We start from the raw sequence: 27,782 nt of genomic DNA, 5'->3' as shown, positions 1-27,782 counted from the left end.
AGCAAATTTTATATTTTCCTTAAATTTTTGAAGTATAAAAGGTCGATTTTCGTGTAGAATAGAGTTCTAATGAACTGTATAGTAAGTTTTGGCTAAATTGTGACAGTCTTTAAAGGAAAAAAATTCAAATATTTATGGGTGGTGAGTGAGTTCTGTTTCATTTTGCAGATGTTGTTTATTATGATACGTACTATATATTATTGTTGATGTTTTTTGTTTAGATCTTAGTAAATTAGATTAACTGTGATGTCTGCTTCATAAATAAGTCAGAATAATTGTCAATTTTTTTTTAAATATGATGAAATAGCTTTGTTTTATGATTATTATCTTCTGGGTGGCAGAATTGAAACTTTAATATCTTGCTGACATTTTTAGGAATACACGTTATTATTTTATTCTTATATCTACTAAAAGTAGAATTAATTTATTTTTATGTATGTCCCAATAATAATAATATATTTTAGTAAGGTTTTGATTATTGTGTAAAAAAATTCGTACGTTCTGTGGGTGAGTGCTATCTCCTTAAAAATAGTGTTTGTTTTGAATCAAATTAGGAATAGTTGTTGTTTTTTACGTAAGATTTTAATTAAGTATAATGCCTGTATTATAGATAGGTTCAAATAATGATAAAGAGAATGTTTCAGTGCGTTTAAATTGCTTTGTTTTTGTTAAATTGCTTCTGGGTGGCAGAGCTTTGAATGAATGGATTTTTCTGATATTTTTGCTACTATATATTATTATTATTTAATTCTTTTGTTTATTAACAGTAGAATTTATTTATTTTTTGAAATGTCTTAAATCTATTAAAATAATTTAGTTAGGTTTTGATAATTGTTTAAAAAAGTCTTTTGTTCTGCGGGTGAGAGTGTGCTCTCTCCTTAGAGATGTTCGTTTTGATTCATATAAGAAACAGTTCTGGTTTTTTGCATTAGATATTAATTAAGCATAATGCCTGTGTAAAAAATAAGGCAAAATAGGGATAAAAAATTTGCTACAGTGTTTAAATTGCTTTGTTTTGGTACATAAACTACCGGGTGGCAGCTTTGAGTGAATGGATTTTTTTGATATTTTTAATAACACACATTATTATTTAATTCTTTTGTTTTTTAACTGTGGACTTAGTTATTTTCTTTAAATGTACTAAGCTTCTTAAAATGTTTTAATCAGGTTTTGATAAAATTTGTGAAAGAAGTCTTGTATTGTGTGGTTGAGCTTCTGGGTGGCAGAGCTTCGAATATAAGGTGCAGATATTTTATACATTTATTTCTCATCAAGTTGTGTCATAACATTACAAATCACACGAAATATGTAAACAGAGTGATCAACTATAAATCCTCAAATTGCAGCATTTAAAAGGAAATTTTCAATTAAAACGGCATCACAATTTAAAGTTTAGTACACTATCCTTTGAAAAATGTATGTAATATTCTAAATAAATTCAGAATATAAGTTAAAAACACTTTATTTTTAAACTTCGCTATGTTAAGTCTATGACAACCTCGCCACCCAGGCACCCGCAATTGATTGTTTGTTTACAATCAATGCCCGTGCCCCATTGTGCAGCTCTAGTGCGACGTAAATCAACAACAACAACAACAAGCATCTGATTGTTGAGTGGTGCATTTTGTCATTTTAAAGAAATTTCATTCATTATTGAATTTTGACGACTGATAGCTACTGTTTAAGTAGAGCAGAAATAAGTAGCTCAAGGTAGTCTAACTAAGCGAATATCATATCAAAACAAATAATTAAAAGTTCTGTTCTGAACTTGCATTTTGGTTTTTGTTCCGTGAGTTCTATTTCATTTTAGATGGTGGGTCTCTGTATTTTTACATGTCATGGAATTTTTTAGTTTATTAATTATCTTTTCCTCTTTTTTCTGTTTTCTCTTCTGTGGTTCTTTGGCTGCTTTACGGCCCCGAGGTGTCTCATTACCAAGTATGACTTTGATTTCATTTTCTGATCTTGATGCTTTATTTATTTTGTTCATATTACAGATATCTGTTTGAATGATTTTTTTTATAATTTTTACTATTGCTCTTATTATTACATTTTCTTTTTGTGCAGCTTTAGTGCGGTGTAAATAAAGTCCTATGACTAAAGTACTACTAATACCTTTTTGTGCCCAATTTACTGATATAATTCCGAAGAAAATGGGCACGTATCTGCGTAATATTTATTTTATTTTGTGAAGAGTAAGTTAAAACGTTCAATAAACTGAATATTTTTAAAACTACAGTTGTTCAATAAGGTACAGTGCATTCAACTATTTCTGTTAATGGTCTACAAATGTTACATTGAAACAAAAACATTTTTTTCTGACAGCACATATATTATGGCCTTTCAAAATGTTAAAAAAGAAGATTTGAGACCAATTTGGCTGAGATAGTATTTGGGAAATATTCATATAGGCATGCAAGTGCTGCAATGCAGATACTCACTGTGGTTTCATTCTAACTTCTTGCATGAGTTGAATGAAATTATTATTTTTTAATTTTATTTAAAACACAATGACTTAATAATCTTTTACTCATATGGCTGTTTGATATTCTTCTATTTTAGCTGATTATACATATGAAAATTTAAATTTTCAGTTTGTAGCCAAAGTCTGTTAGAACTTAGTATCCACTTTTTCCTCAAACCAATGATATGGATTGGTCCTTTTCATTTAAAAGCCATTGTTTACTAATTTTTTTCTTTTATTATTTAAAAAAAAATAGTGCTTTCTAATATTGTATTAAAATTGCCAAAATATATCAGTGCAAAAGCTATATCATTACAATAGTGTGATTAACAGAGTAATATTGTTTTGACTATATTTAGACAATATTTGAAAACACCATTTTTGCAGATATAATTGTGAGAAATGGTGGTGAGATTATATAATTTCATTGTTAATTGTTTTTATTTTTGCATTAATAATTTTTTCTCCTTTAAATTTAATTCCTTTTCTTTTTGATTCGTTACTTGATTTCTGTATCTTACATTATGCATTCTTTATTCTTGTAGCTGATGCACAGTTTATAAAACTAGATAAATCTTAAATTCTTAATTTTTCTCAGAAATTTTCTTTTTTTTTTCATTCTTTATTGTCCCTTATTCAAGCACAATAACATATAAAAAAAAATCAATCTGGAAAAGTCAGAATTTTTTTTTTTTGAATGTTTGTGGTCAGCCTGAATAAGAATTTAAAAAAAAAATTGATATGAATGAAAGAAAATATAAAAACCAGCAAGATTTTAATTCATAGTCTATGGATGCAAAGATTAGCTACTGAGTAACATTGATTAAGTTATTCAAAGTCACATTATTATTTACCATTTAACTTGTATGAGTTGAGCAAGTCTCTTTTTCCCTAATTATAAACTAGTTTTCATTATATTTTGAAATCAAAAAATTTTTATCTTTCAGGAAAAGTGTTTTATGATCCGTCTCAACATTTTCATTGTTTGGATGGCTCTGGAATATTTTCCTTTCATTATATTAATGATGATTTCTGTGATTGTGAAGATGGATCTGATGAGCCAGGTTTATTATCTCTCCTATTAATTCATTATTTGCAATTTTGAAAGTATATTCATATATCAATTTATAGTTGAAGCTATCACATTTCCACTGTGGTGTTGCGGTCTGAAATGCAAAGTCTGAATTACGAATCTCTGACGTTGGACTACGTCGCTCGCAGCCGATAATTGACGTAAACCTCATACCTGAATGGAGATATGCGTGAAGGGCGAAATCAGCAAAATGCGCACAGTATGTTTTGGATATAACTTGGCCGCATCCTCACAGCTTGCTCTCTCCCCCCGTTGGTTCTAGCTAGCAATCCGGCATGTTCTCGCCGGTTACCTTTTCGTAGTTTTTTTCTATGCTGCCTCAATGTTAAAGTGGTTAAGTTTTATACATGTTAAAATGTTTTAGTTAAATTTACAAGTTTCCTAAATGTTAATAAAGATAGTTATATATTTAAAATTAGTGTTATTCATGAAGAAACCTATAACCCGTTCTCGGAAACATTTTCATGTGGAACGCCTTCCTAGAGTTATATTTCTTTTTAGAGTTTAAGTGGGGACTCTAACAAAGATACCAATCAACCCCACACCACTATCAAACATCTACATTACTGGTGTTATAATTAAATGTGTATTTATATTTAAAATTTTGGTTACTAATTGCAAAGTTGAGATCTTTGCTATGAATGAAAAAATTGTCTGTGACATCAGTACCTATTTTACTCACCAAAAAAATAATTTTATTTTACAACTCAGGTTTACAAAATATGAAATTACCTTTTACACTTTTATTGATTATTATTACAATTCTCATTATAATTTTTATCAAAATACTAAAAATTTTATTTAATAAAATGTAAAAAGATTTTTAGATAAAAGATAATGTAAAAAGATTTTTAAAAAGATATTTAGTCGTATATACTCATATTTAGTTTAATGTTGCTATCCTTTAAGTAAATTATTTTATTTTAGTTTAAACAAAATAAAGTTCTGTTATAATAGAACTTCATTTATCAAAATTCTATTATTATTTTTAAACTGGTTCTGTTGTAATAAAATTATATAGTAGTAAAATAAGTTAGTCTATCATTATTTTATATTTACAGGTTTTGTTTCACTATTCTAGGTACATCAGCTTGTCAAAATGGAATTTTCAGTTGCCTAAATCACGGGCATTTACCTGTAAGTCTCCCATCATCCAGGGTAAATGATGGAATTTGTGGTAATGAGATGATATTTATTAACTCATATCAAAATAATGTAAAATAAAAGTGAAGATATTTTTTTCACTTTTATTAAATTTTTTACTAAATGTTTCATTAAAGTTTATTCTTGTTTACTAGAAATTATAAACATTTCATTCTACCTTTACTATTATTGCTTTTAGAAAGTTAAAAATTAATTTAGTTAGATTTTTAAAAGGTAATTAAGTTTTACAATTGTTTAAGTGAGGTTATTGTAAAGGTTGTTTTTAATATTTTCTAATAAGTATTGATGATGTACGACATTTATTACACTCTTTTATCATATCATCTTTATTTAAAAGTTAAAGAAAATTATCATTAGAAATTAAATAATGAATATAAAATATGAATCAGGAAAGGAAATGATATTGATTATTCTTCATTGAGCCTTGACTCTGACTCTATATGATGTTGCAAAGAAGAATTTCAACTTTTTATCTCCTGAGGTTTGTTTTAAAAGAAGGTTGTTTCTTGAAGAGTTGATACTTTTAATTCTATAGTTTTGATTAATCTTGCATGTCAGATTTACAAAATGATTCTTAAGCTGATTCTTTTTATTTTATGGTCTTGATTCATCACCTACATCACATTTAGAAATTTGTTTTTAAAATCTTTTTTGTTTTATTCTGTAGTTCTGCTTTATCTTGTTAATCACTTAAAAATATTGACTCTTGATGAGTTGATACTTTTACTCCTATAGTTTTGTTTCACTTTGTATCTTACATTTAAAGATTGGTTCTTGAAGTGTTGATACTTTTAATCGTATAGTTTTGATTCACCTTGTATGTCTCATTTAAATATTGATTCTTGCAAAGTTGATTTTTTTTTTTATTGTTATTGTTTTGACTCACATATCAAAATCAAATATTTATTCTAGAAGAATCTATTCGTTTACCTTTATCGATCTAATTAATCCTATAAATCTCATTAGAATTTTACTCAGAGTTATATTTGTTGTTTGGTTGAATAACACAGAGGCTAATGCCGGCAAATAAAGTATTTATTAAAACATAATATGAGGAAACAATAGTTCGCACACACAGTGCTACACATCTGAATCAACCAACAACTAGTCAGCTTCTTCAACAAATATATATCTAATTTCCCCTATCGGGAAGTCGTTGTATTACATCACGCAACTCGCGCAACTTATTTGAGAAGGAGAGGAAAAATGAGATTTTATTTGCATATTAACAACAATATTAATGATAATAAACATCCAGCAAGTTATTTTTTACAACTGTTTAATTATTTTAATACTTTCCAGATTGCTGTGATGCTAGCGATGAATATAGAAGTGATGCTGACTGTCTCAATAACTGCAAGTAATCACATTTTTTCTATCACTATTTATTTATAATAAATGCATTTAATTTTATACTAAACAAATATTTTAATTTAATATTATTTAAATGTTGGAATATTGTTGAACTATTGAATACTACTAAAATATTACTTAAGATTTCCAAATACTTTATGCTATTTGTATCTCAGTTTATTTTATGTTAGAATACATACAATAATTGTTGTAATTAAAGGTCCGTTTTATGTGTGTTAGCTAGTTTATGATTCTTTATTTGTTCAAATTATTTATTAACCATTTCAACATCTGACTGCTGTATTCTTTAATAACTCTTGAAGTAGGATAGAATTTAATTCATACTGTACAAGTTCTTTTCTGTTCCCCCCTTTTTTTTAAAATGCTATTTGGTGTATTAGGATTTTACTTCTTTTTTTACAAGTTTTTAATAAATTGCAGAGTAAAAAGAACAACTTTTTGCATTTTATATACTAATGATGTAAAAAAAAAGTAGCACTCATGGCGTGTAGTAAAAGTAGCAAACATAAAGAAAGTAGCAAACATAAAGCGTTAATCTAAAAAATAGCAAAATTGTAGCAGTAATAATGAGTTCTGAAATAAATTAAACACTAAAAATTTGAAGCAATTTAAAATGAAATTTTTTGTTGTTTAGACAAAAGAAAATAAATCATGTTTTTTTCCTTAAAATAACCTATGCTTTTGTAAATATAATAAAATAAAACCATTGTTTTTAGTTTTACAAAAGACTAAAATTTATTTTAATCCTATTTATCTTTATATGCAACACATATTTTTATTGATACTAGTTTAAAACTACAGAATATTCTGTATTACAACATGGCTCTATATCTCCCCTTAATATTGACCTATAATATTCAAACTGAACCATGTATTATATTACCGGATAGTACTAGTGTACGCTACCAGAGGAAATAATTATAGGCCTAATAAGGAGGCCACAATGTAGCCCTATAGGCTACTATGTAAGTAAATAGCGTGAAAATGAGGAAATTCAAAGTTCAGTGTTTTGTTTTACAACATAGCCCTAGATCTCCCCTTAATATTGACCCATAATTGCACTTTTTTATAAGGAGAACATTGGAACCAAGAAAATAAGTTCATTAAGTCAAGGTGCTCATTAAGCCTAAAGTAATGAAAAATAAAAGCTCTTATTTACAAGAATATACTGGAAAAATTTTGAAAATTGGCCTATTTCTTATAAATTTTTATTTGTACATAATATGCACATATTATATGATTATATTAACATGTAATTTTGCGTGTTTGTGGTTAAACTTTTGCAGTTAATTTATATACAGCACATACAGTGCAGTATTATTACTCTTGACTATTGATTAAAAAATAGTTTGCTGATTCTTTAAAAACTCCTTGTCTTAGGATGGGGAAGGCTAGGTACAGGGGCTTAATTGTTTCTTTCTTCACCAATGTCAGATTGTGTGTTTTAAAACATTTGGTCAGGAACATGCATGCAGACACAAGAGCATCAGTAGGTATAGAATCTACTCAATGGTATGCACAGCAACGTTATCTGTTAGTCATTGAATTATGTGATTCATGTTAAGAAATATGAAGTTGTTTATATACATTTAATTTTTAAACAAATTGAACTAATGGACATTTTTCAAACCTCTTAGAAAGGAAGCAAATTCTATTAATAGTTAAATATTTTGCATCTTACAGCTACAATAAAATAATTTTCAAAAACTTTAGGGAAAATTCTTTGCTAAATCCAAGTTATGTATATAGTGACACAATTTCATATAGGCTATTTAACTCAAAAACTATAATAATTTATTAAAACTGCTCTTGTTAAACCAGAGCTTGTTATAAAAGAGTTCGCCTGTAAACTTTGAATTTAAGAGCTATGCTTTATCATAAATCCTTGTAATCAATCACAAATATAATACTTTTAAACAGGTTTGGTATAATGTAAAACAAATTTTTTGATTTTAATTTTGTTTCAAAGTTTTGAAATAAGATGTTAATTGTATGTAATTGATTTTTAACTTTTTTCAGTATGCTTAAATTGTTTTGTATTCCTGTTTTATTATAGAGAGCTTGGTGAAAAAGCATATGCAGCTGCAAAAGTAGTATATGATGAGTTTGAAAAAGGCCAAACTCTGAGAAATCAGTACATAAAATTAGGGAAGGAGAAAAAAGAAGAGTATCAGGTAAATATGATGAATTATTCAATTTATTATTAGTATTTTTATTTTATAAATGTACATTCCAAAATCGATTTGTTAATTTATCTTCTGAACCTAAAACCTACTAATGTAGGTATACAGTTGGATTAATTTTTTCTTGTTTGTATTGATATTATTCAGTAGCTGTACTACTTAGTTTAATTTTTTTTTAAAACCAGATTTAGTTTTTATGCATTAATAATTATTTATTGTGTTTCAAAATGACTATTGTAATAAATATTTTTAAATAACTTCCTGGAGAAAACCTACAAATGTGCAGTAATCAAAACATAATCATTATTGCAGTGTGGCTCATTTTAATTTTATATAACTATGTATGGGCAAGTTATATTTAATTCATTTCAGTAAGAAAAGGAAGATATAGAATAAAGACATAGTCCAAATCGTCAAAGCTGGGCTCCCATGGGCCAGGGGAAATCTGCAATAGTGAAGGAATTTTATTTTGACTCTGAAAAGCTGAAAATTGTCAGGAAAAGTTAAATTTTTTTAGAAAAACCTGGGAAATTCTTACATCATACCTGGAAAATAACTAGTCTAAGAATTTTAAGTAACGGTAATCAGTTATTGAGATTTGATTTAAATAATTCTAAAATCTATTACAACTATTTGTTTAAAAAATTTAACATTTTGGTGAAACTTTCCATGTTTCTTTCCTCATTCATTATATTTTGCTCGCAAAATATCATATTTGAGATTCAAATGAAGATATGGTACAGATAAAATATGGTCTGGATTTACATTGAAATTTTCCCAAAATACCTGGAAAAGTCAGGGAATTTTGTTTTTTGAAATTAAGTAGTAACCTTGCTTAGTGATAAAGACTTAATCCCAATTTTATTGCATTGCTGTTCATTTTAATTTTATCTAACTATTCAGGGACAATTTGTTATATTTAATATATTTCAAAAATTCAAATTGTTATAAATCTATTTTCATAAGTTTCGACAGAAAAGCTGGGAGCAATATAATAATAAGCCACATTTTCAAATTGTTCAGGAGAGTATTTAATGTTGAAAAACACTAACTACTTATAAATGATTAGAATGGGTGTGTATAATTTTTGACAAGTGCTTGAAGGTGCTTATTTTTTATTTTATTTTTTAAAAGCCCTTAACGGTACTTTTTTCATTGAGTGTTTTTAAAAAGTGCTTAATTTTCCCTTTTCCAAAATAAGATATTTTTGTTTAGCATGCCGATTTTTGCCTGAAATTATGCAAAAAGCGTGGTTTTCATATTGTTCTATTAAACCTTTTCACAATTCATTCGACTGCAATCCATTTCGGCGTATCGTAGGTATGTAACATACGCAAGTGCCAATCACTTTAAATGTTCGATGAAATACTTGTAGGTTCACATGGTGGGCTGAGCTGGTGGGAAGGATTCTTGCTCTCTTATGTGCAACTTTCCTGTATTTTGCAAGAAATTCTCAATTTCTGGCTTCATTTTTCACCCTCTGAAATAGTGCCAAAAAAATCTCTTAAATGCTTGCTGATCATGCAAACCAAATTAATATTTCCAATTTTTTTCCCTAATAGCAAAAGAAAATTTTATTTTTCTTCTTTAATTTCGGCAGTGGTGAAGCGTTATCTTCGTCACCGGCAAGCTTATGGTCTTTTTGTGCTCTCCTAATTATAGATTAGTACTTGAACTTGATTTGGGGATCCTTGACTAATTATTTGATTTCATCTGTGTTTCAGAGCAGTAAAAGAATCACAATGCTTCATCTCCTCAAAATTTCCATATTCCTTTTATTCATTTAATTTAATAAAGATAAGAATTAATTGAGATTTTTACTTGAGGGGCCGTCCATCAATGGCATAAAAAATGTAAACTATATTTGTACTTCATTTTTTTTTTTGCATATTACTTTTTATGATTGTATTATTACTTTTAAAACTTTCAGTACTCTTAAGTAGTTTCATGAAAAAACTCAATAATATTTAGAGGCAAGATTTAAAAAAAGTTTAAAGTTAGGGACTTTTACTTTTTTAAATGCAGCAAAAACTCTTATGTTATTCAGATTTGTCTTTCCAAGAAATTTTAATTCATTTCTTAATGATTTGATTTGAAAAAAATGAAATAAAAAATTTAATTATCTCAGATTTGTTAATTATGAATATAAGGACCATATAATAATTTACTTCTGGCAAAAATGTTAGGCTTCAATACTCATTGTATTTACGTTTCAAAATAATATAATTTTTTTTGATCATTTCATTAAAAAAATACTGAACCAAGTAACAAATTTTAATAAAAAATTATTAGGGCCATTTACCGATTGATGTTTGTAATATGAATTTATTAAAGTTTTCTTAATTCTTTACATATCTTTATAAATTCGGTATGATAAGTAATATTAATTTTGTTATTGTTTTGTTGAATATTCTTTTTTTAATAGCTTTTATTTAAATATAAAAAATGTACACAGTAACTTTTTTAAATAATAGTTAAATTAATTATGATTTTGAATTAATTTTTTTTACATAATTTAGTAAATTAATTATTAATTTAAAAATTAGATCTAGCCACTCAATATTTAATATATTTATAATAAATAAATTGTGCATAAATTTCTTTTATGGTGGTTAATATAATCAAGAAAAGAGTTCTTTGTCAGAAACTTGTTATTTTATCATGATCATGTAAAAATTTTAAAATTATTTTGCATTTTGTTAAGATATATATGAAGAACTTTCATCAATCGGCAGAAAAAGTTTTTATTATTGCACATATCCTAATTAGGATATTTTTTTAAAGTGCTTAAAAGTTGCTTATTTTTTGTTGAAAAATTTGGCTGCACACCCTGTCAGATGTTTACATGCACTGTGAGTTAATGAGTTATTGTTAAACAACTATCTGGAAATAATACTGAAGAACAGTGTGATGCAAAAATGTCTTTGGAAGAAGTATAGCAGAGTGTGTCACCATATCATTCCAATTTTTTATATTAAAGAAAACATATATTTAAATTTTCATCTATTTAACTAAATATTTTGTTCTCAAAAGAAGCTATCAGTTTTTGAATTGAAATTAATGAAATATGAAACTGAATATGAAGAATTTAAAAATTAATAAAATAATTATATTAATGAGAGAATGCCAAACTTTTTATCTTAATAGTAATAATACTAATTACTAAACAATTGCCTTATTGTGATATTAATCCTTTTTTGAAAAAAATTTGTTTGTTCTGTAAAAATATTATGTTTTCTTGTTGAATTTAATAATTCTTATTTTCAAAATATTTGTTTTTTAATTTTACATTACTTTGAAATAAGTTTCTGTTAATAAGTAATAGTTTCTCCACAAAAATTTTAAATGTAAATGTTAAAGTTTGTCATTGCATTAAATTTTTTTTAAATACCAAATTATCTACTAAAAATAATTAACCTTTAAAAAAATAATAATGTAAGTTTTTTTTTTTAACTATTTCCTTAGTTGAAAAAAAAATGTAGAATAATATCAATAAATTGTGAATGCAGTACTCTAGACTCAAGCTTTAGCTTTATCTATATTTTCCTTTTTAAATATTTACTTTTTGTTTTCAAATTCTTTTCTGCCAATTAAATATAACTGCTTTTAATACTTATTAACCAAATTCTTCTTTTTCCTTTCATTTAAATATCAGGCTCTGTTAGAAGAATTGTTCAAGCAAGAACAAGAAGCTTTAAAAGTTAAAAATGAAAAGCAAGGTATTGTATGCAACACAATATTTAATTGTAGAGTGACAGAATTAGTCCCTTTTTTTAAAAGAAAAAAAAAAATCTTGGTTTGCTATGAATAAAGAATATTACTTTATTTTGCTACATCTATCTTCTTCTAGTAAGCTCCTTCAATGAGGAATGTAAAATGTCTTCTTAAAGAATTCCAAAATCTTTGCTAGACTTTAACTTTTTTCATAATTACCATAAAAGCTTTTTTTCTATATGGCCTCTTCTGTACAGTTAAAAAACTTTAAAAAGTAATTTTATAAGTATTAAAATATGTGTACGTGTTTTCTCTCATACATAATTTATACCTAAAAATATCACAAAATTATATTCTTATATCAGTAAGAAGGCCTCATAAAATTATTTCCCAAATTTGAGTTCTTTTTTTAAATGAGGGGGAAATGGACGTATTCTCATCCCAGCAACTACAAATTAGGAAATATGCACACTTAATCAATTATATTTGTTTAATTTTTTTAAGTAAAGAAAGCATTGTTCCCACAGGTGGAAACATTGAAATGTCGAAGAATTTAGAAAGTTGCAATTTCTTACAAAATTCCTATATTATACCTGGAAAATAACCACTCTTAGAATTGTCAGTAACAGTAATCAGTTATTGAGATTAGAGTTAAATAATTCTAACATTTATTGCAATTAATATATAAAATTCTACTTTCAAATTTTTCTAAGGTAAACCAATTTAACAATCAAAATTTTCTTTAAATTTTTTTTAAATGTAATATAAGCTACCGAAAAGTTGATTGCCATTGCAAAAATTTTAATGATATCCGGTGACATATATATATACACACACAAGTTGAATACTTGAGGATAAAAAAAAAGTAAATAATCAGTATCGGTAAGTTGTTCTTAATCATCACAACCAAATCATGTACGAAATTGAAAGGTGTGTACTGTCACATTTAATAAAGCTTAAAGATAAAGAATTAAAAATTTTTAAAATTATTTTTATTTGAATGACTTACTGGTTATTTGAATGACTTACATTATACAGTAAAACAAAACACGTTTTTAGAGGTTTAACTCATCTTTCCCTTCTGGATTCATCTTTTCCTTCAACTCAACTTTCCCATCTGGAAACTGTAAAAACCTATTGCCATACTACCTATATTAACAGGGTGCGTAGCGTTTTTAAAAAGTGCTTAAAGGTGCTTATTTTTTATTTATGTTTTTAAAAGCCCTTAAAAGTGCTTTTTTTATTTGGAGTTTGTAAAAAGTGCTTAATTTTCTATCTTTTAAAAAGAGATTTTTTTCTTTGCCGTGTTGATTGTCATTCTAAATTACAAAAAGTGCATGATTTTCACAATTTTCTCTGCAGTATTGATCGGAAACTAGTTTTTTTTATCATGATTATGTATAGTTTTTGAAAATGTTTTTGAATTTTATTGATTTTATGCTTATAAATTAAGAACTTTTAAAGATAGAAAAGAATAATTTTTATTACCGCACTCAGATCCGAATTATGATTTGTTTTTGGAAAGTGATTAAAATATTTCTTGAGTGCTTAAAAAGTACTTAAAAGGTGCTTATTTTTTGTTGAAAAATCTGGGTACGCACCCTGATTAAGTAACTTATTAGTATATTTTATTCCTATTAAATTACCATAATACCAGTAGTATCTGTTATCAGAATGTAAAAGGTATCATTGTCGTCAGTTATAGTTTGGCTATTTTTTGCTGTTCTTTGAAATAAATAAGTATTTATCCTCTTTTTCACTTTGCTTTTTAGTGCATAATTTATTTCTTTTTATTTTAATTACCGTTGTAAAATAACTGTTATTTAATTTTAAGGAAATACACATTTAAAGTACTTCATAAACAAAATAAATATATGTCTTCAATTAATAGAAATACTAATTCAATGATGAATTGCCTCATACGCCATCCACATTGAGTTTATCCAACATAATGAATAGAATATAATTAAGTGTTAAAGAAAGTTAAATAAACTTCTTTTTTGGTTAAATAGAGCTCTATGCTAATTAGCATAATGATATTATCTTTTAATGTGTTTGGAAAAATAGAATCGCCTGTAGTTCAATTTATAACAACTAAAGCTAAACCAATGAGAAAAATTCTTTTTTCATCAGCATCTCAACCTAATTGAAATGTTTGAATGATTTTTAGGATCAGGGCTTAAAGTTACTATTTAAACTTGCTGTCCAAATTTCAGAACGGTTTCACAAATGCTTCTGGTGTTATAATAGGGACACAAAGTAATATATAGTATATTGTGCACATATAATTTAGGGGTTTACCCCCTGTGGAAAATTTCTTGTTGCGTCTCTGCACGTAGAAAAATATTGCATTGAACTTTATTATTAGCAGTGTATTAAAATTTGCTTTCATATTTTGTATAACTTCAAGCAATTACAGTAAAATATTTTGTAGCCTGAAAAAATTGTCATATTTTGTATAAGAAATCCTTACCAAAAATCTTCATTTTAAATTACAATTCTAGGTAAAGCGAAATGTTAATTCTGTAAGGCTCTATATTATCTGTATTATAAAACTATCATTTTATTGGCTGAAAAAACAAAAGATTATTACAACAAACTATGTGCACCAAAACTGCAATATTTTTGCTTTAAAGTTTTCTATAACTAATGACAATTTCTATTTAGAGAAACTGAACTTTAAATCAGAGAATGAAATAAATTTTAAATCAGAGTTTATTTGATCCAATGATATTTTCTTATTTTAACTATTTTATAGATGAAAAAGAAAATGCAGAGACAAGGGAGGGCTTTATTCTAAGTAGAGAAAGAGAATTCAGAAGAGGTAAGGAATATATCTAATTTCATATATTCTTTATTTAATCACTAATTGAATTACTTGATGATCATAAAAGAAATGTTCAGAGCTTTGGTTAAATAACTGGATTCAATAACTTTAATTATTTCAGATAACTAGACACAAATTTTTTGAATTTGTTTTTGAAATGATTTTTGATTAAAAAATAAAAACTTATATTTTTAAACAAAATAATTTATAATTTTAAATTAATGTAGAAAAAATCCATAATTTATATCATTTACTGTTGTTTTGCTATAAAATTAACTTTTTTTCTTCTTTTTTTTAAATAAAGAATTTAAAAAAATCTTTTTTTTTTTGTTTAAAGAAAGATTTTTTTTCTGTTTCAAAATTTTTTTTCAATGCTTGTACTTGGACAAAGTAAGTTATAAATAATATTTTTTTATTATTTATTTATATATTCCCTCACTTTTCTCAATTTTCATCCAATTTGATTCTATCATTTTCTGGCAGAGCTGCCCATTACCATGGACACTCGTAGTGTTTTATTTTTATATTGATAGTGTTAATAAAATTTATAAATTATTCACTTTTTACATTTAATTAAAATAATTTTAATCACCACTACAAATAAATGATCCAATCATTTATACAAATACAAGTTGTTAAAACTAAGGTATGATTCAATCATAGTATATTTATATTTTTCTCTAAAATTGTATTTAAAAATTTTTTTAATACCAATTGGATAATTCATCTTCAGAATGAGTAAAAGTGCTAGGTGTGTTATCCAGTAACAATGGTCTAAATAAATTCCAGTTATTATTTATTCTGTTCTAAAATCAATAAAGTCTATTTAAATTATATGACTGGATCATGATTTTCTTTAATTTTAGCTCAAGAAAAGAGAATTGCAGCTGAAAAGCGATTACTTTTACAGCATCAACAGCAGGAAGAAAATGAGGGTCAAAGAGCTTTTTCTGATCTGGATGTTAATGGGGATGGCAAGTATGTGCTTCGTTTACAAATGTAACTTTTATTCAACTAAATTTTCATAAAAATTCATAGGCAAATATCAGTCTTCAACTTTTCTGCCAAAAATGGTAACATGGATTTATTTTTAACTTTTTAAAATGTATTATAGTGTTAAAGTTCAAATCACACGTTGCTTTTAAAGCTCTGTGAAAAGCACAAACCATTTTTTTTATTTACCAAATTGCATAGCTAGTTGTATGATAGCAATTCTTATCTTATAACTCACTCCTGTAAATACCAAATATCTGTTATACAAAAAGAACTATGTGTAATCTAACTTATATTCGTTTTAATATATAAAAGTTTTTTATATAAAATTGTTTTACTTTTGTGCTGAAATTTCTTTTGTTTCATTTCCCCCCCAAACAATTTCAGATTAACTTTGGATGAAATCAAATCCTTTAAACGATTTGATTATGATGGGGATGGAGTGGTTTCTGATAATGAAGCTCAGGTAAACAAGTTTAAATCTAATCAAATATCTGTTTAAATTTTAAATGTTTATTAATTTGATCAATAAATGATTGTTATACATTATTGATATTAAGTTGCTGCATGTGAAAAGTAAAACTTTTTTTACCCTAAATCTCTGCATTGTTTGAGGATAGGTATTTTATGTGTAGTTTATTGTTAATTATGTTTCTTTATTCAAATATAAATCTTAAAGCAATTTTACCTATACAAAAAAAGTTACAAATTTTCTAGTATTAGTTCTAATGAAAACTAAAATTAAATTTTTTTTTAAATGTTCATACAAAATGTGTTCGTTAAATGTTTAAGTACATTTAAATTAGTTTTTGATGAAATACAGACATTTTTGTCACATCAACTTTGTATTTAAACATCAGAATTAAATTATCTAAGTTTTCTTGAAAATTTCTCTTTTTTTAGTTTATAGTATTATTTAAAGATTGTATTTAAAATAGTAACTTTGAATTTACATTGAAACAATTTTTTCTGCTAATTTCTTTTCTTATAAAGTTTGTGCATTAATCCTCCTCCCCGCAAGAATCCAGTATTTCAACAAGTTTGTTTGAAATGTACTTCTCTATATACCTCTTTCTAATTAATTCTTATAGTGAGGGGTAATAATTTTTTTATACTAAATTATATTGTCAAACATTCTGAGTCCAATGCTCAGAAAATTAAATGAAAACTTGAAAAAGACAGTCCAATCCATGTTGTTTGGTATTGAACTTGTTGGAGTTTTGTTTATTGAAATTTTCAATTGTAACTGAAATCATTGTTTGCAAATATCAATTTTATTCTCAAATAGTATATCTTGTTCACCACATAAAGCTAAGTGCAATAGTGGTTAAAATTTGTAAAAATACTTCTGTTTATACTAGTTTTGATTTATTTATTGTGCTTAAGATTAAAAATCACTCCATTACATATCCTTATTTCTACTGGCACTGTTTACAATAAGACTTGTGCCATTTACTATTCACTTTGCACACTTAACATCAGTTGAAAACATAAAAAACTGAAGATAACACTTAATTATGGCAGCCTTTGCTTTTTATCTGTGTTGTGATATTAATTTCCTTATATCAGTTATTAAAGGCTCACAACCTTTTAGAATTTATAAAATATGAAAAAATCTTTTGAATAATAAAATTATGTATAAATTTGGTTACAATCTCAAATATAACTTCTTAGAATATTAACCCTTTCGCTTCAACTGTCACCTATACATGCCAGCAAGAAATGCACTCACTTCCTGGCCATCATGCCAGCGTGCCAGAGTGTTTTCTCGTTAACCCCCGGCCGTCACTCATTTGTGCCAGTGTCCTGGAACATTATAAAAACTAAAATTTCTGCCAGAAGATGACATTGTATGTCCATATGGTTTCAGATACATGTAGATTTGACCTTCTACTCAAAATGAGAGTAGTATGACTCACATACACGTGGTTTTTAAGGGGAAGGAATGGAAGAGAAAGGAATGTTTTATGACGGCTCTTTAAATTCGCACGTGGTATTTGTTTACTGTAAGCAGAAGAGGTTGTTGTTTTTTTCCGCTACAGCCTTGGGTATTTTGATCTGCGGTCCAGTTTTTACTGCAATGTTAGTGTTTTCAAATTTTTCATACGAAAAATGAATTTTGAGTCATATATTTAGTTTTCAGATATATAATGTTAAAAGTTATTAAATGGTAAGTACATAATGAATAATAATAAAATGTGCTAAATATATATTTAAACAGAAAATAACTTAAGTAAATAAAGTATCAATAGAAATATAAAGCATATGCCATTAAATACTCTACCGAACATTATTAACCCTCTGACTGCTCATCCCGCGATTTCCACGGGCAACTCACTTGTAGCAAAATCTGATCATCCCGCGATTTTTGCGGGCATGTGTTTTTCTTCCTTTATTGATGAGCGCATCCCGTTTATTCCCCGTTTAGCAGTATTAGACGTTTAATTTACGTTTTGACCAACAGATGTCGTTAGTTGTCCACAAAATGCTGTATTTGAAGGATCGTAGTGTAAAGCTATTTTTAAAGCGATTTCGGTCCAAAAATTGAGCAGTCAGAGGGTTAAACAATGCGTTGATATTTCAGTAATTTCATGGATTTAGGCTTAACAGCAAAAAACCTCCGGCCCTGGACAGACACTCGTGAGAGAGACTGCCGACCGCAGCAATAAGCGCAGGTTTGTCCTTCCCGTCGTGAAAGGGTTAAGCCTGTTCACACATTATTTTGTAAATGAAAGTAAAGGAATACATCATAAGTTTTCACTATTTCATTCTGGTTTTAGAATATTGTTATTATTTACAGAGTTAACAATATATAAATGGATGCATTCCAACCTATTTAAATTTGCACTTTTGTATTGAAATCAAATCTGGCCTGTTGCCCTGTATTAATTTGTAAAATAAAACGTAAGTTGAGTGGTCTAATTAAGATTACATAGCAAGACATACTTTGACGGAAAAACAGAAAAAGGTGATTAAAAAAACATATAAAATTTCCTGGCCTTTTAAACTAGTCATGCCTCCTAAAATTGTATCAGTGAAAAAACTTTTTATAACGACAGCTGTGAGTTCCAAGCATTTTTAATGTTGTTACTGTTAGCAAGCGGAATAAAAATGTCTTCTTAGTCTGTACTTATGAAGAGTACCTACTGGTTCAGTGAGATCTGGGAAACCTGAACCAGTCAAATTTAATTTTAAGAAAAAGTTTGGGAAGAATGCATTTTTTCACTAAAACTTGCAAAGATCTTGTAACAATTAATAACAATAGAAAGTAAAAATAAATAGCAAGTAATAGTAACAATAACAAGTATATAGTAAATAGTAACATGAGTAGTAATAAATAGCCAATAAGGTTCAATGTAAATAAGGCTTACATCTATTGCTATTATTTTTGTAAGAATACCATTAAAGCATGGTTGAATTTTCTTAGTTTATTGTAATTGGAATATTGATTTATCTACAACTTGAATACAATTCCTTGTTTGAAATTGTTTCTTTTATAATCTTAATTGAAATTCAGTAATACTGTTTACTAGGGTGGTAGTAATTGTTAAAAAAATCGAGTTTCCTGTATAAATCTATTTTGGTCTTATTATAAGTAAAATATATGATAGCTATATAACTCTATTTTATAAACTATAACTATATTATGAAATATTTTTATAAACTATATTAAACTAAATTCCCTTGATTTTGAACAGTTTCCTGGTTCTAATTTAAGATATTGCTTTCGTCTATCATTTATGTACTTGTGATTATAAAATCTATAAGTTCCACCTTTGCCTTATAAATAAATTTTTATACAAAATTTAATCTGCAACATATTTTCTATCAAAAAGTAATTTTTGTTCTGAAGAAATATTCTAGTATGTAGTGAAAATGAGGTCTGAAATTGTGGTTATTCTCAGAAAACCTGGAAAAGTCAGAGTTTTTATCATTTAAATTAAGCAGGAACCCTGCTTATGCGAACTGGTTTGGAGATCCTCTAAGTAAAAAACAAAAAGTCACTTGTTTTCACTTGCAGCAACAACATCGTCTGCTTTACTGGAAGTTTTTCGTAACAAAATAATAACTTACATTTTTAAAAAGTTGTTCTAAAATCTACTTCTATTGGTAATTCAATGTCTGTCATTTGTTTAATTGTTTGTAAATAATTAAATTCATGTTTTTGTAGTTTTACATGCATAAAAAAGATGAAGTAACCCTGGAAGACTTCTTATCAAGTGGCTGGAAAATTATGAAGCCTGCATTTACAATGGAAGAAGTTTGTTGATTTTTTTTTTAAATATTTGCTAACTTTAATTTTGATAAATGTCTCTAAATAGGCAAGTGTAAAACAATATGGATAATGCTACAAATTTAAATTATAGAAATGTGACTTTTTTATTTATTTTACTTTTATTCTCATTGAACTACGAATCACAATTTGTCTTTACAAATCATGATTCATGTATTCCATTTTTTTTCAGAACAAATAAAAGAGACCAAAAATATATGGAGAAATCCTGCTTACAAATTTGTTGTAATTAATCACGACTTATTGTCATTTTAATTTATAATCTATTGTTTGACATTCATAGAAAAATACTGTCAGTTTTGCCATTATAATTGAATCAAGCATTTGTTATGCAATTGTTTGTAAAAAAAGAAAAAAAATCAGAACTGCTCGTATTTTTTCAAGTATTGTGTGAAAATTGTATAGTTATGGTAATTATTATAACCCAACATTTATTAATATAACATCTTTTCAGTTATCCCGAATTGCACTTAATTTTTTAAACATTTGTTTGTTGTTCTAATCTATTTTTCAATAATTCAGAATTGAATTTTTTCAAACATTTGTTAATAATTGTATAGTTATGGTTATTAGAATGAATTAAACATAGACATTTGTTATTATAACCTATTTTTTAGTTATTCAGAACTACACTTTTTCAAACATTAGTTATTAACTGTTTTTCAATAATTCGGAGCTGCTCTTGCTTTTTATAAAAATTTTGTTACAAAATTTATTGTTTTTGTTATTATATTTTAATCAATCATTTTTTATTAAAACTATATTCAGTAATTTATAAATACACTTAAATTTTAAATCATTTTCATACTAAATTTCAATTTTAAATATTTTTAAGTTAACGGCAATCATGTAAAGTGAACAATTTCATTTAAAAATCATTATTTTTTCAATGATGTAAATCTGATCTAAAAATGTATGTTTTAAGCTTTATGTTAATTAATTAATAGTTTTTTAAGCAAAACAAAAGTTTGATATTTTTACTGTTACTTTGTTTTAACTGTACATTTTTAGACGCATTAAGTTTTTAGATATAAAGCTACTTGTTTTGAATTTGTAATATTATCTTCAGAAAAATATTAAATAATATTGTTACATATGAGATGAATATACTTAAATGCATTAATTTTTTATTATTCTTTAGCTTGAAGCTCCAATTCAAGATACTTCTACTGAAATTGATCAGGTATATTGGTTTCTTTTTTCCCCCACCCCTTTTCTTAAGGATAATTATAATGAAATATTTATATTAATTATAGTTTCAATATAATATGAATTTTTTAAAAAATTAAATATAAGTTCTCTTTCAAAATTCTTTTTATTTATGATTCACTCTAACCAGTTTGATTTTCAAGTCTAGCATAATTGATGAAACCCCTCCTGAAATCGAAACAAAAGACAAAGAAAACATTTTAAGAGGTTAGTTTTCAGTATATTATGTATATATAATGTATAGGGATTATATAAAATGTATGAGGAATAAATAAAATGTATATTTAGTGTTTATAAAATCCTTATAATTCATTTAATATGCATGTATGTTGTATAAAGATTTTCTAATTTAGTTTAAATTTCTTCAATATTATTGCATTAAAATTTAAAACTGTTTACATAATACTTTAAAACTTTACATATTTTCTTAGATTTTTTTGTCACTTTATAAAATTATGATTATTATTAAATTTGTATTATAGAGCATACCTTTTTTAGGTTAATACATGTTTTACAGCCTAAAGATACTCTAGTATCTCTTTTTGTTGATTTTATTTGCTTCCATTTTTTTAAAATTTTTTTTAACATAGTTTTAGAGCTGTTTGAGTTTGTTAACTTCAGTTCATGTTATTTTTAATTTCTTGCTTCAACTTTGAGTTTGTTGCAACATGGCAGCATCAGACTCTTGTGCTATTAAATTCAATTAATGTTTTAAACTCTCAAATAGGCTAATTTATGAGAATATCGCATGGTTGGTATCGAATGCTTACATTGCAGAAAATATATAACCATTGCTTTTCTATTACATCAAATTTTAAATATATAAGTTTTTAAAAATTTGAAAACTTAAAAATTATTTGACTTAAATCTTCCAAATTTATTATTTTGACTTATAAAATTATATTCTTTAATATGATGTAAAAATTTGTGTATCCAAATTTTTTTAATCCCTTATTAAAAAAAATATTAAAAAACGATGAATAATTATGAAAAATTATTTTTAATTTTGAATGGAATTATCTTTTGATGAACAAATATTATAATTGAATACAAAAACTTTTGGATTCCCTTAAAAAATTCTTGAGATATGGTAAAATACGTAAAATTTAAAAACAATATTAATTATATTTTTGGGTTAGGAATCTAATTTCCCTCAAAAAATTAAGGTACATTTTTGTGTAGTATTTCATAACCTAATAATCCCTGCACTTAATAACCAAATGGAATTAATCACTCTAATCATATTTCTGCAGGCAGGTATGAAAGCATAAAAATTTAAATTCCATACATTTTATCAATAAAGTTAATTTTTTTGGAATATATATATATATATATATATATATATATATATATATATATATATATATATATATATATATATATATATAATGTGTTATAAAATTGCACACATCAACAAATTTCAATGTCTGATATGCTCATTAAACCCTTTTTTTTGTGTGGATAAAACAGGTATGAACTAAAATATTTCATATTTCAATTTTCTTATATTTTATTAATTTTCAACGAAAAGTTTTAACATTCAGTTCATTTTCAGATGCTGCTGATGCTAGAAAACACTATGCTGATGCAGACAAGTTATTCAGAGATATTCAAGCAGAAATTTGGTAATCTTAGTAATCAATTTAAAACATATTCAGATATTTTATTTTTCTGTTTTACTTTGAAAAAAAATCAATAAAACAGGGAATTATAGTTATTTAAATAAGTATGCTTTGAAAAAAACCAAAATTTTTTATTTTAGGCACCTTAAAAGAAAACTGCAATCTGATTTTGGTGAAAGTGATGAGTTCCTATTTTTAGAAAATCGATGCTACGAGTTCTCTGAAAAGCGTTACATTTACAAATTCTGTCCATTTGACAAGACAACTCAAATAGTGAAAGTCAGCAAAGACGAAACATTAATTGGGTAAAAATAAAAAATTTTTATATTAATAAATCATATTATGAATTTTCATAATTGAAAAAGCTTTTTAGAAAGATCCAACAACAAAACTTTTAAGCTCATATTTCCAAATCTTTACATTTCAAGAATTAATTATATTTTTTCTAAAAAATTAGGTTCGAGAGAGGTTTTTTATATTTAAATTTGGAATCTTGAATATTTCTTAACCCTTTAATGCAGAATTTTTAATAAATATGTTTTTCATACTTTTTTTATTATTTTGTGTTAATTTTGGTCAAAATAAGTGAAAATATTGTATTTAGCATTTTAATAATTTATTGCTATGATATACAGCATGAAATACTGCTGTCTTTTTCTGTATTGAAGGCAAATTCTTTCAAACACAGCTCACTTCTAAATAACATCTTTTCAAATTTAAGAGAAATAGTAATTCATCAATGAAATTGTTTTAATTTACAAAATTAATTGTTTGTAAATATGAATGGAAAAAAAATTCAAATTGCTTTTTAGATTTCATATTTTAATAAAAATATTATTCGGATAATCTCATTTTTTTGATAATTATTAAACTGTTTTTTATAGTTAAAAAATACTAAAATCTATTTTTATTTGTAATTAGAGCATCAGAAAATTATATAAAAGGGGTACCAGTGTCCCATTTGTGTAATCACATTATATTAGTGGAATGACTGCATAATTATTCTGTTCCTTGCAATCGCACAGTTCCTGGGCTTATTTTCTTTAAATAAATATGGATTCAATGATACCAAGGATACCAGAGGGGATTTTTTTTTCATTTAATTTTTAACTAGTATGATTTATTTCAAATGACTGCATCTCCAATCACAGTATTTTTAAAATTGGGTTATGACTTTTTTATTGGGTGTTTCACTTTTTTTGCCTGATTTCTATGACAAGAATTAACCATTCTAAATGTGTGAAAATTTGTAGACCATACACAAATTGTACAAAAATGATTTGATTATATTATCTATTCTACTCACTTGGTTGCTTCAAAATTCTTTGGAATGTTAGTACAGTTTATTTTAATTAGTTTAATTATTATTTTTTTCCCAAAAATATAGCCACTTTCTAAATTAGTGAAGCATTTTAATTAAAAACATGAAATTTTGGCTTAAAAAAAATAATTAACCAAATTAAAATTTTTATAGGAACATTAAATTTTTTGATTGGCTTTTAGTAAGAAATGGTAATAATGGGGAGTTCAATAAATTATGACATTTTGAAACAACTAACATAAGAATAATATCAGGTTGAGTAAAAAGTTTTCCGCCAAAAAAAAAACAATCCTGTAAAATGATAAATAGATCGAAAATCAGCAAAGTTAATGAGGATAGTAATCTCCATTCAAATCAACAATAGTCTGCCAACGTTTTGGCAACTTTTCAATCCCTTCTGCGAAGAACTGGGAGGTGCGCGAGTCCAGAAAGCGATCAACCTCATTTATGACCTCGTCATTTGAACGGAAGATTGTGCCATCAAGATGCAGCTGCAAATGTGAAAACAGATAGTAATCTGAAGGTGACATGTCTGGACTGTATGGTGGATGTTGCATCAAATCCCACTCCAGTGTGTAGAGGGTCCAGCCGGTCATTGCACTGACATGTGGCCGGACGTTATCTTGATGAAAGAGAACCACCTTCTTTCTGAACTCGTTTTTTCATTTTTCGCGAATGGCATCGCTAACTTTGATTAGCATATTGCTGTATATTGTACTGTTGATAGCCTGCCCGCTTTTCAGGTACTCCTTGTAGATAATTCCACGACAATCCCACCAGATACAGAGAAGGACCTTCTTGTTAGTTAGCGTTCGTCTTGCAAACGAACCTGCTGAATCCCCGGGTGCTGACCACCCTCCTTTACGTCTAGTATTGTTGTAGTATACCCATTTTTCATCACAGGTCACAATTCTGTCCAGAATGTTCTCTTTCCTTTGATCTTTGAGCAGAACCAAACAGGCCGCTTTTCTTTTGCTCTTGTCTTCAGCAGTCAATTCGTGAGGCACCCAGCGGTTAAACTTAAATGTTAAATTTATGCGTTTGAGGGCATTTACTATTGTTTTTTGGCAAACGTCAAGCTCTAACGCAATGGTTCGTGTTGAAACATTTCTGTCTTGATCAATAATTTGCTTTAATTGGTCACAATCAATCTCAATAGGGCGGCCAGAACGTGGTTCATCTTCAATGTTGAAATTTCCACTATTAGACTTTTTAAACCAAACTTTTACTGTATCATAAGAAACAGTATTGAAACCTAAACTTTCACACATTTTCTTGTGGCATTCAGTTACACTGAGTTTATTTCGGAACTCATAGTACATAATCGTTCTGATCTGCTTACGTGATAGCTCCATTTCAAACACTTTTCTGGTGCACAAGATGATAAAGTTTTGACAAACAAATTACACAGTTGTGTAGTTCCCACTTTCAGCTTTAAAATGCAAAAGCCCATTTCAGAAAAGGTTAACTACCACGGGAATGGCTGCTGCTGGCACGGAGGTATCTCCCCTGGGCGGAAAACTTTTTACTCAACCCGATATAATTATAACTTGAGAGAAATTACTGTGTATGGTTATGAAGAAAATATTTTTGAATTTAATTTATTTTTAATTTAATATTCTTTTTAATAGCTGCTTTTATTATAGTTTAATAATGTGGAAAACATTTTTCTGTAGTTTTATGTAACTGAAAAGTTCATTTTTTAAAATTGTCTGATGTCTCATAATCTGCTTTTTTTTAGGTTGTGGGATAAATGGAGTGGTCCAGATGAAGATGTCTACCAACAAATGAAATATTCTCGAGGTGCATCTTGCTGGAACGGCCCCAATCGTTCAGCAGAGGTAAACTATTAATGTTCTATCAAAATATTTTAAACATTCATTTTATTAAAATTTTAGTAAAAATTTTCTATCTTCTAACCGAGCTGTACAAACAAAACAAAAAAAAAAACACTGAGAGGAGAAACCTGAATTTTTAATTCCACTGATTTAATGTATTATAAAATTATTTTTTTGTAGACTAGACTAAAGTAATTTTTTCTTAACCCCTTAATGATCGGTTAATTTTCAGGAAAACGGTCATAAAAGTGCCTATTTGGCCAAATACACAATTTAATTAGTGCTGACATCTAGTTTAAAGTAAATTAACTATCTACAATTACCTTAAAAATATACTGGTACTGCCATCTGGTGTGTAAAATGAGAAATAAAATGTTTTCCGAGCAGAAGAAATTAATTAGTTTTATTCTTATTGGCACGTTACTATTGAACACTCCAGCCTGGAAATTTCACGGGAGCATGAACTAGGGAACAAAACCTCAACCCATCATTTTCACGGGAGTGAGAAGGAAGGATTTAATACAAACAAATGAATAAATAAAAGAAATTGCTAAAAGGAGAAAGTTTCATTTTCAATTCAACTTACTTAATATAATATAACATTGGCTTTTTGCAGTCTAATTCTGCTCAATACAAAAGGGAGAAAAAGTGCCCAACGGAAGAAGCTTTAAATTTTGCTTCTACTCGCTTATTATAACATTACATTGGCTTTCTGCTATCTATAAGCTAATTTCTATTAAATAAATAGAAACTAACTGGCAAAAGAAGAAACCTCAATTTTTATTTCAGCTCACTCAATGTGATGTAATAGTGGCTTTTTGCAGCCCAAGCTAATTTCCACTCAATACAGACAGAAAAAAAGTGCCCAAAGAAGGAACATTTCAATTTTGTTTCAACTCACTTAATGTAATATAACATAAGCGTTTTGCAGTCTGAACTATTTTCTGAAAAATATAAACAAAAATAAATAAATAAAGAGAAATTTCCTAAAGAAAAAACCTTAAATTTTGTTTCTACTCACTTAATATAACATTGGCTTTCTCCAGCCTAAATTAACTTTTTTTTTAAAATTGACCCAAAAATGTTAGCTTTCTGCAGCCTAAACAAATTTGTGCTCATTGTAAGCAAAGGAGAAAAATTCTCTAAGAAGAAAGCTTAATTTTTATTTAAATTCACTCAGTGTAATGTAACATTAGGTTTCTGCTGCAGTCTAAACTAGTTTCTGCCCAAAAGTGCAATATATGTACAGATATATTGTGTAAAATTAGGAGTATTTGTATGAACTTTTATAATATAAACTTCTGCAAATTTGGTGTTGTCATTTTCAACTATAATGAATGTGTTGTTGCTGTATCTTTGTTGTTGTAGTTCTTTATTTTCTAGGTCGTTCTGAAGTGTGGCATTGAGAATAAAATAACTTCTGTTATCGAAAATTCTCCCTGCACATATACCTTTGAATTTATGACTCCTGCCTCTTGTAAAGAACTTTCCCCAGAAATAAAAAATATTCTTAAGAATGATATATCTTTTCTATAGAGTTTCTGTATATAGAGAGTGATAGGTATAGGGCAAAATTAAGGGTAGCCACTAACCACAAGGCGACTAAATGTGTCAAATGGTGTTTAAAAAATTGTCTGCCAGTTGCCACCCATTCACTACTTTTTTTGTCGAAATGCACCTCATGCA

The 27,782-nt window shown here is 26.9% G+C and overlaps 1 protein-coding gene across 1 annotated transcript; it reads left to right on the top strand.

The window, feature by feature from the left end:
* Window positions 1-1,709: 1,709 nt before the first annotated feature.
* Window positions 1,710-27,782, top strand: LOC107439982 (glucosidase 2 subunit beta). The gene is made up of 16 exons (XM_043043529.3): window positions 1,710-1,938; window positions 3,412-3,528; window positions 4,639-4,734; window positions 6,024-6,081; window positions 8,152-8,269; window positions 11,934-11,997; window positions 14,751-14,816; window positions 15,686-15,797; window positions 16,200-16,278; window positions 19,984-20,073; window positions 21,248-21,289; window positions 21,459-21,522; window positions 22,871-22,940; window positions 23,078-23,242; window positions 26,000-26,099; window positions 27,480-27,782. Exons 1-16 carry the CDS (start codon window positions 1,839-1,841, stop codon window positions 27,630-27,632), a joined length of 1,494 nt encoding a protein of 497 aa, XP_042899463.1. The 5' UTR covers window positions 1,710-1,838; the 3' UTR covers window positions 27,633-27,782.

This window comes from Parasteatoda tepidariorum, chromosome 9 (genome assembly GCF_982258835.1).
Source record: "Parasteatoda tepidariorum strain Cologne lab strain chromosome 9, Ptep-v5.0, whole genome shotgun sequence".
Classification (NCBI taxonomy): Eukaryota; Metazoa; Arthropoda; class Arachnida; order Araneae; family Theridiidae; genus Parasteatoda; species Parasteatoda tepidariorum.
This window is presented reverse-complemented; position numbering and strand designations above follow the sequence as displayed.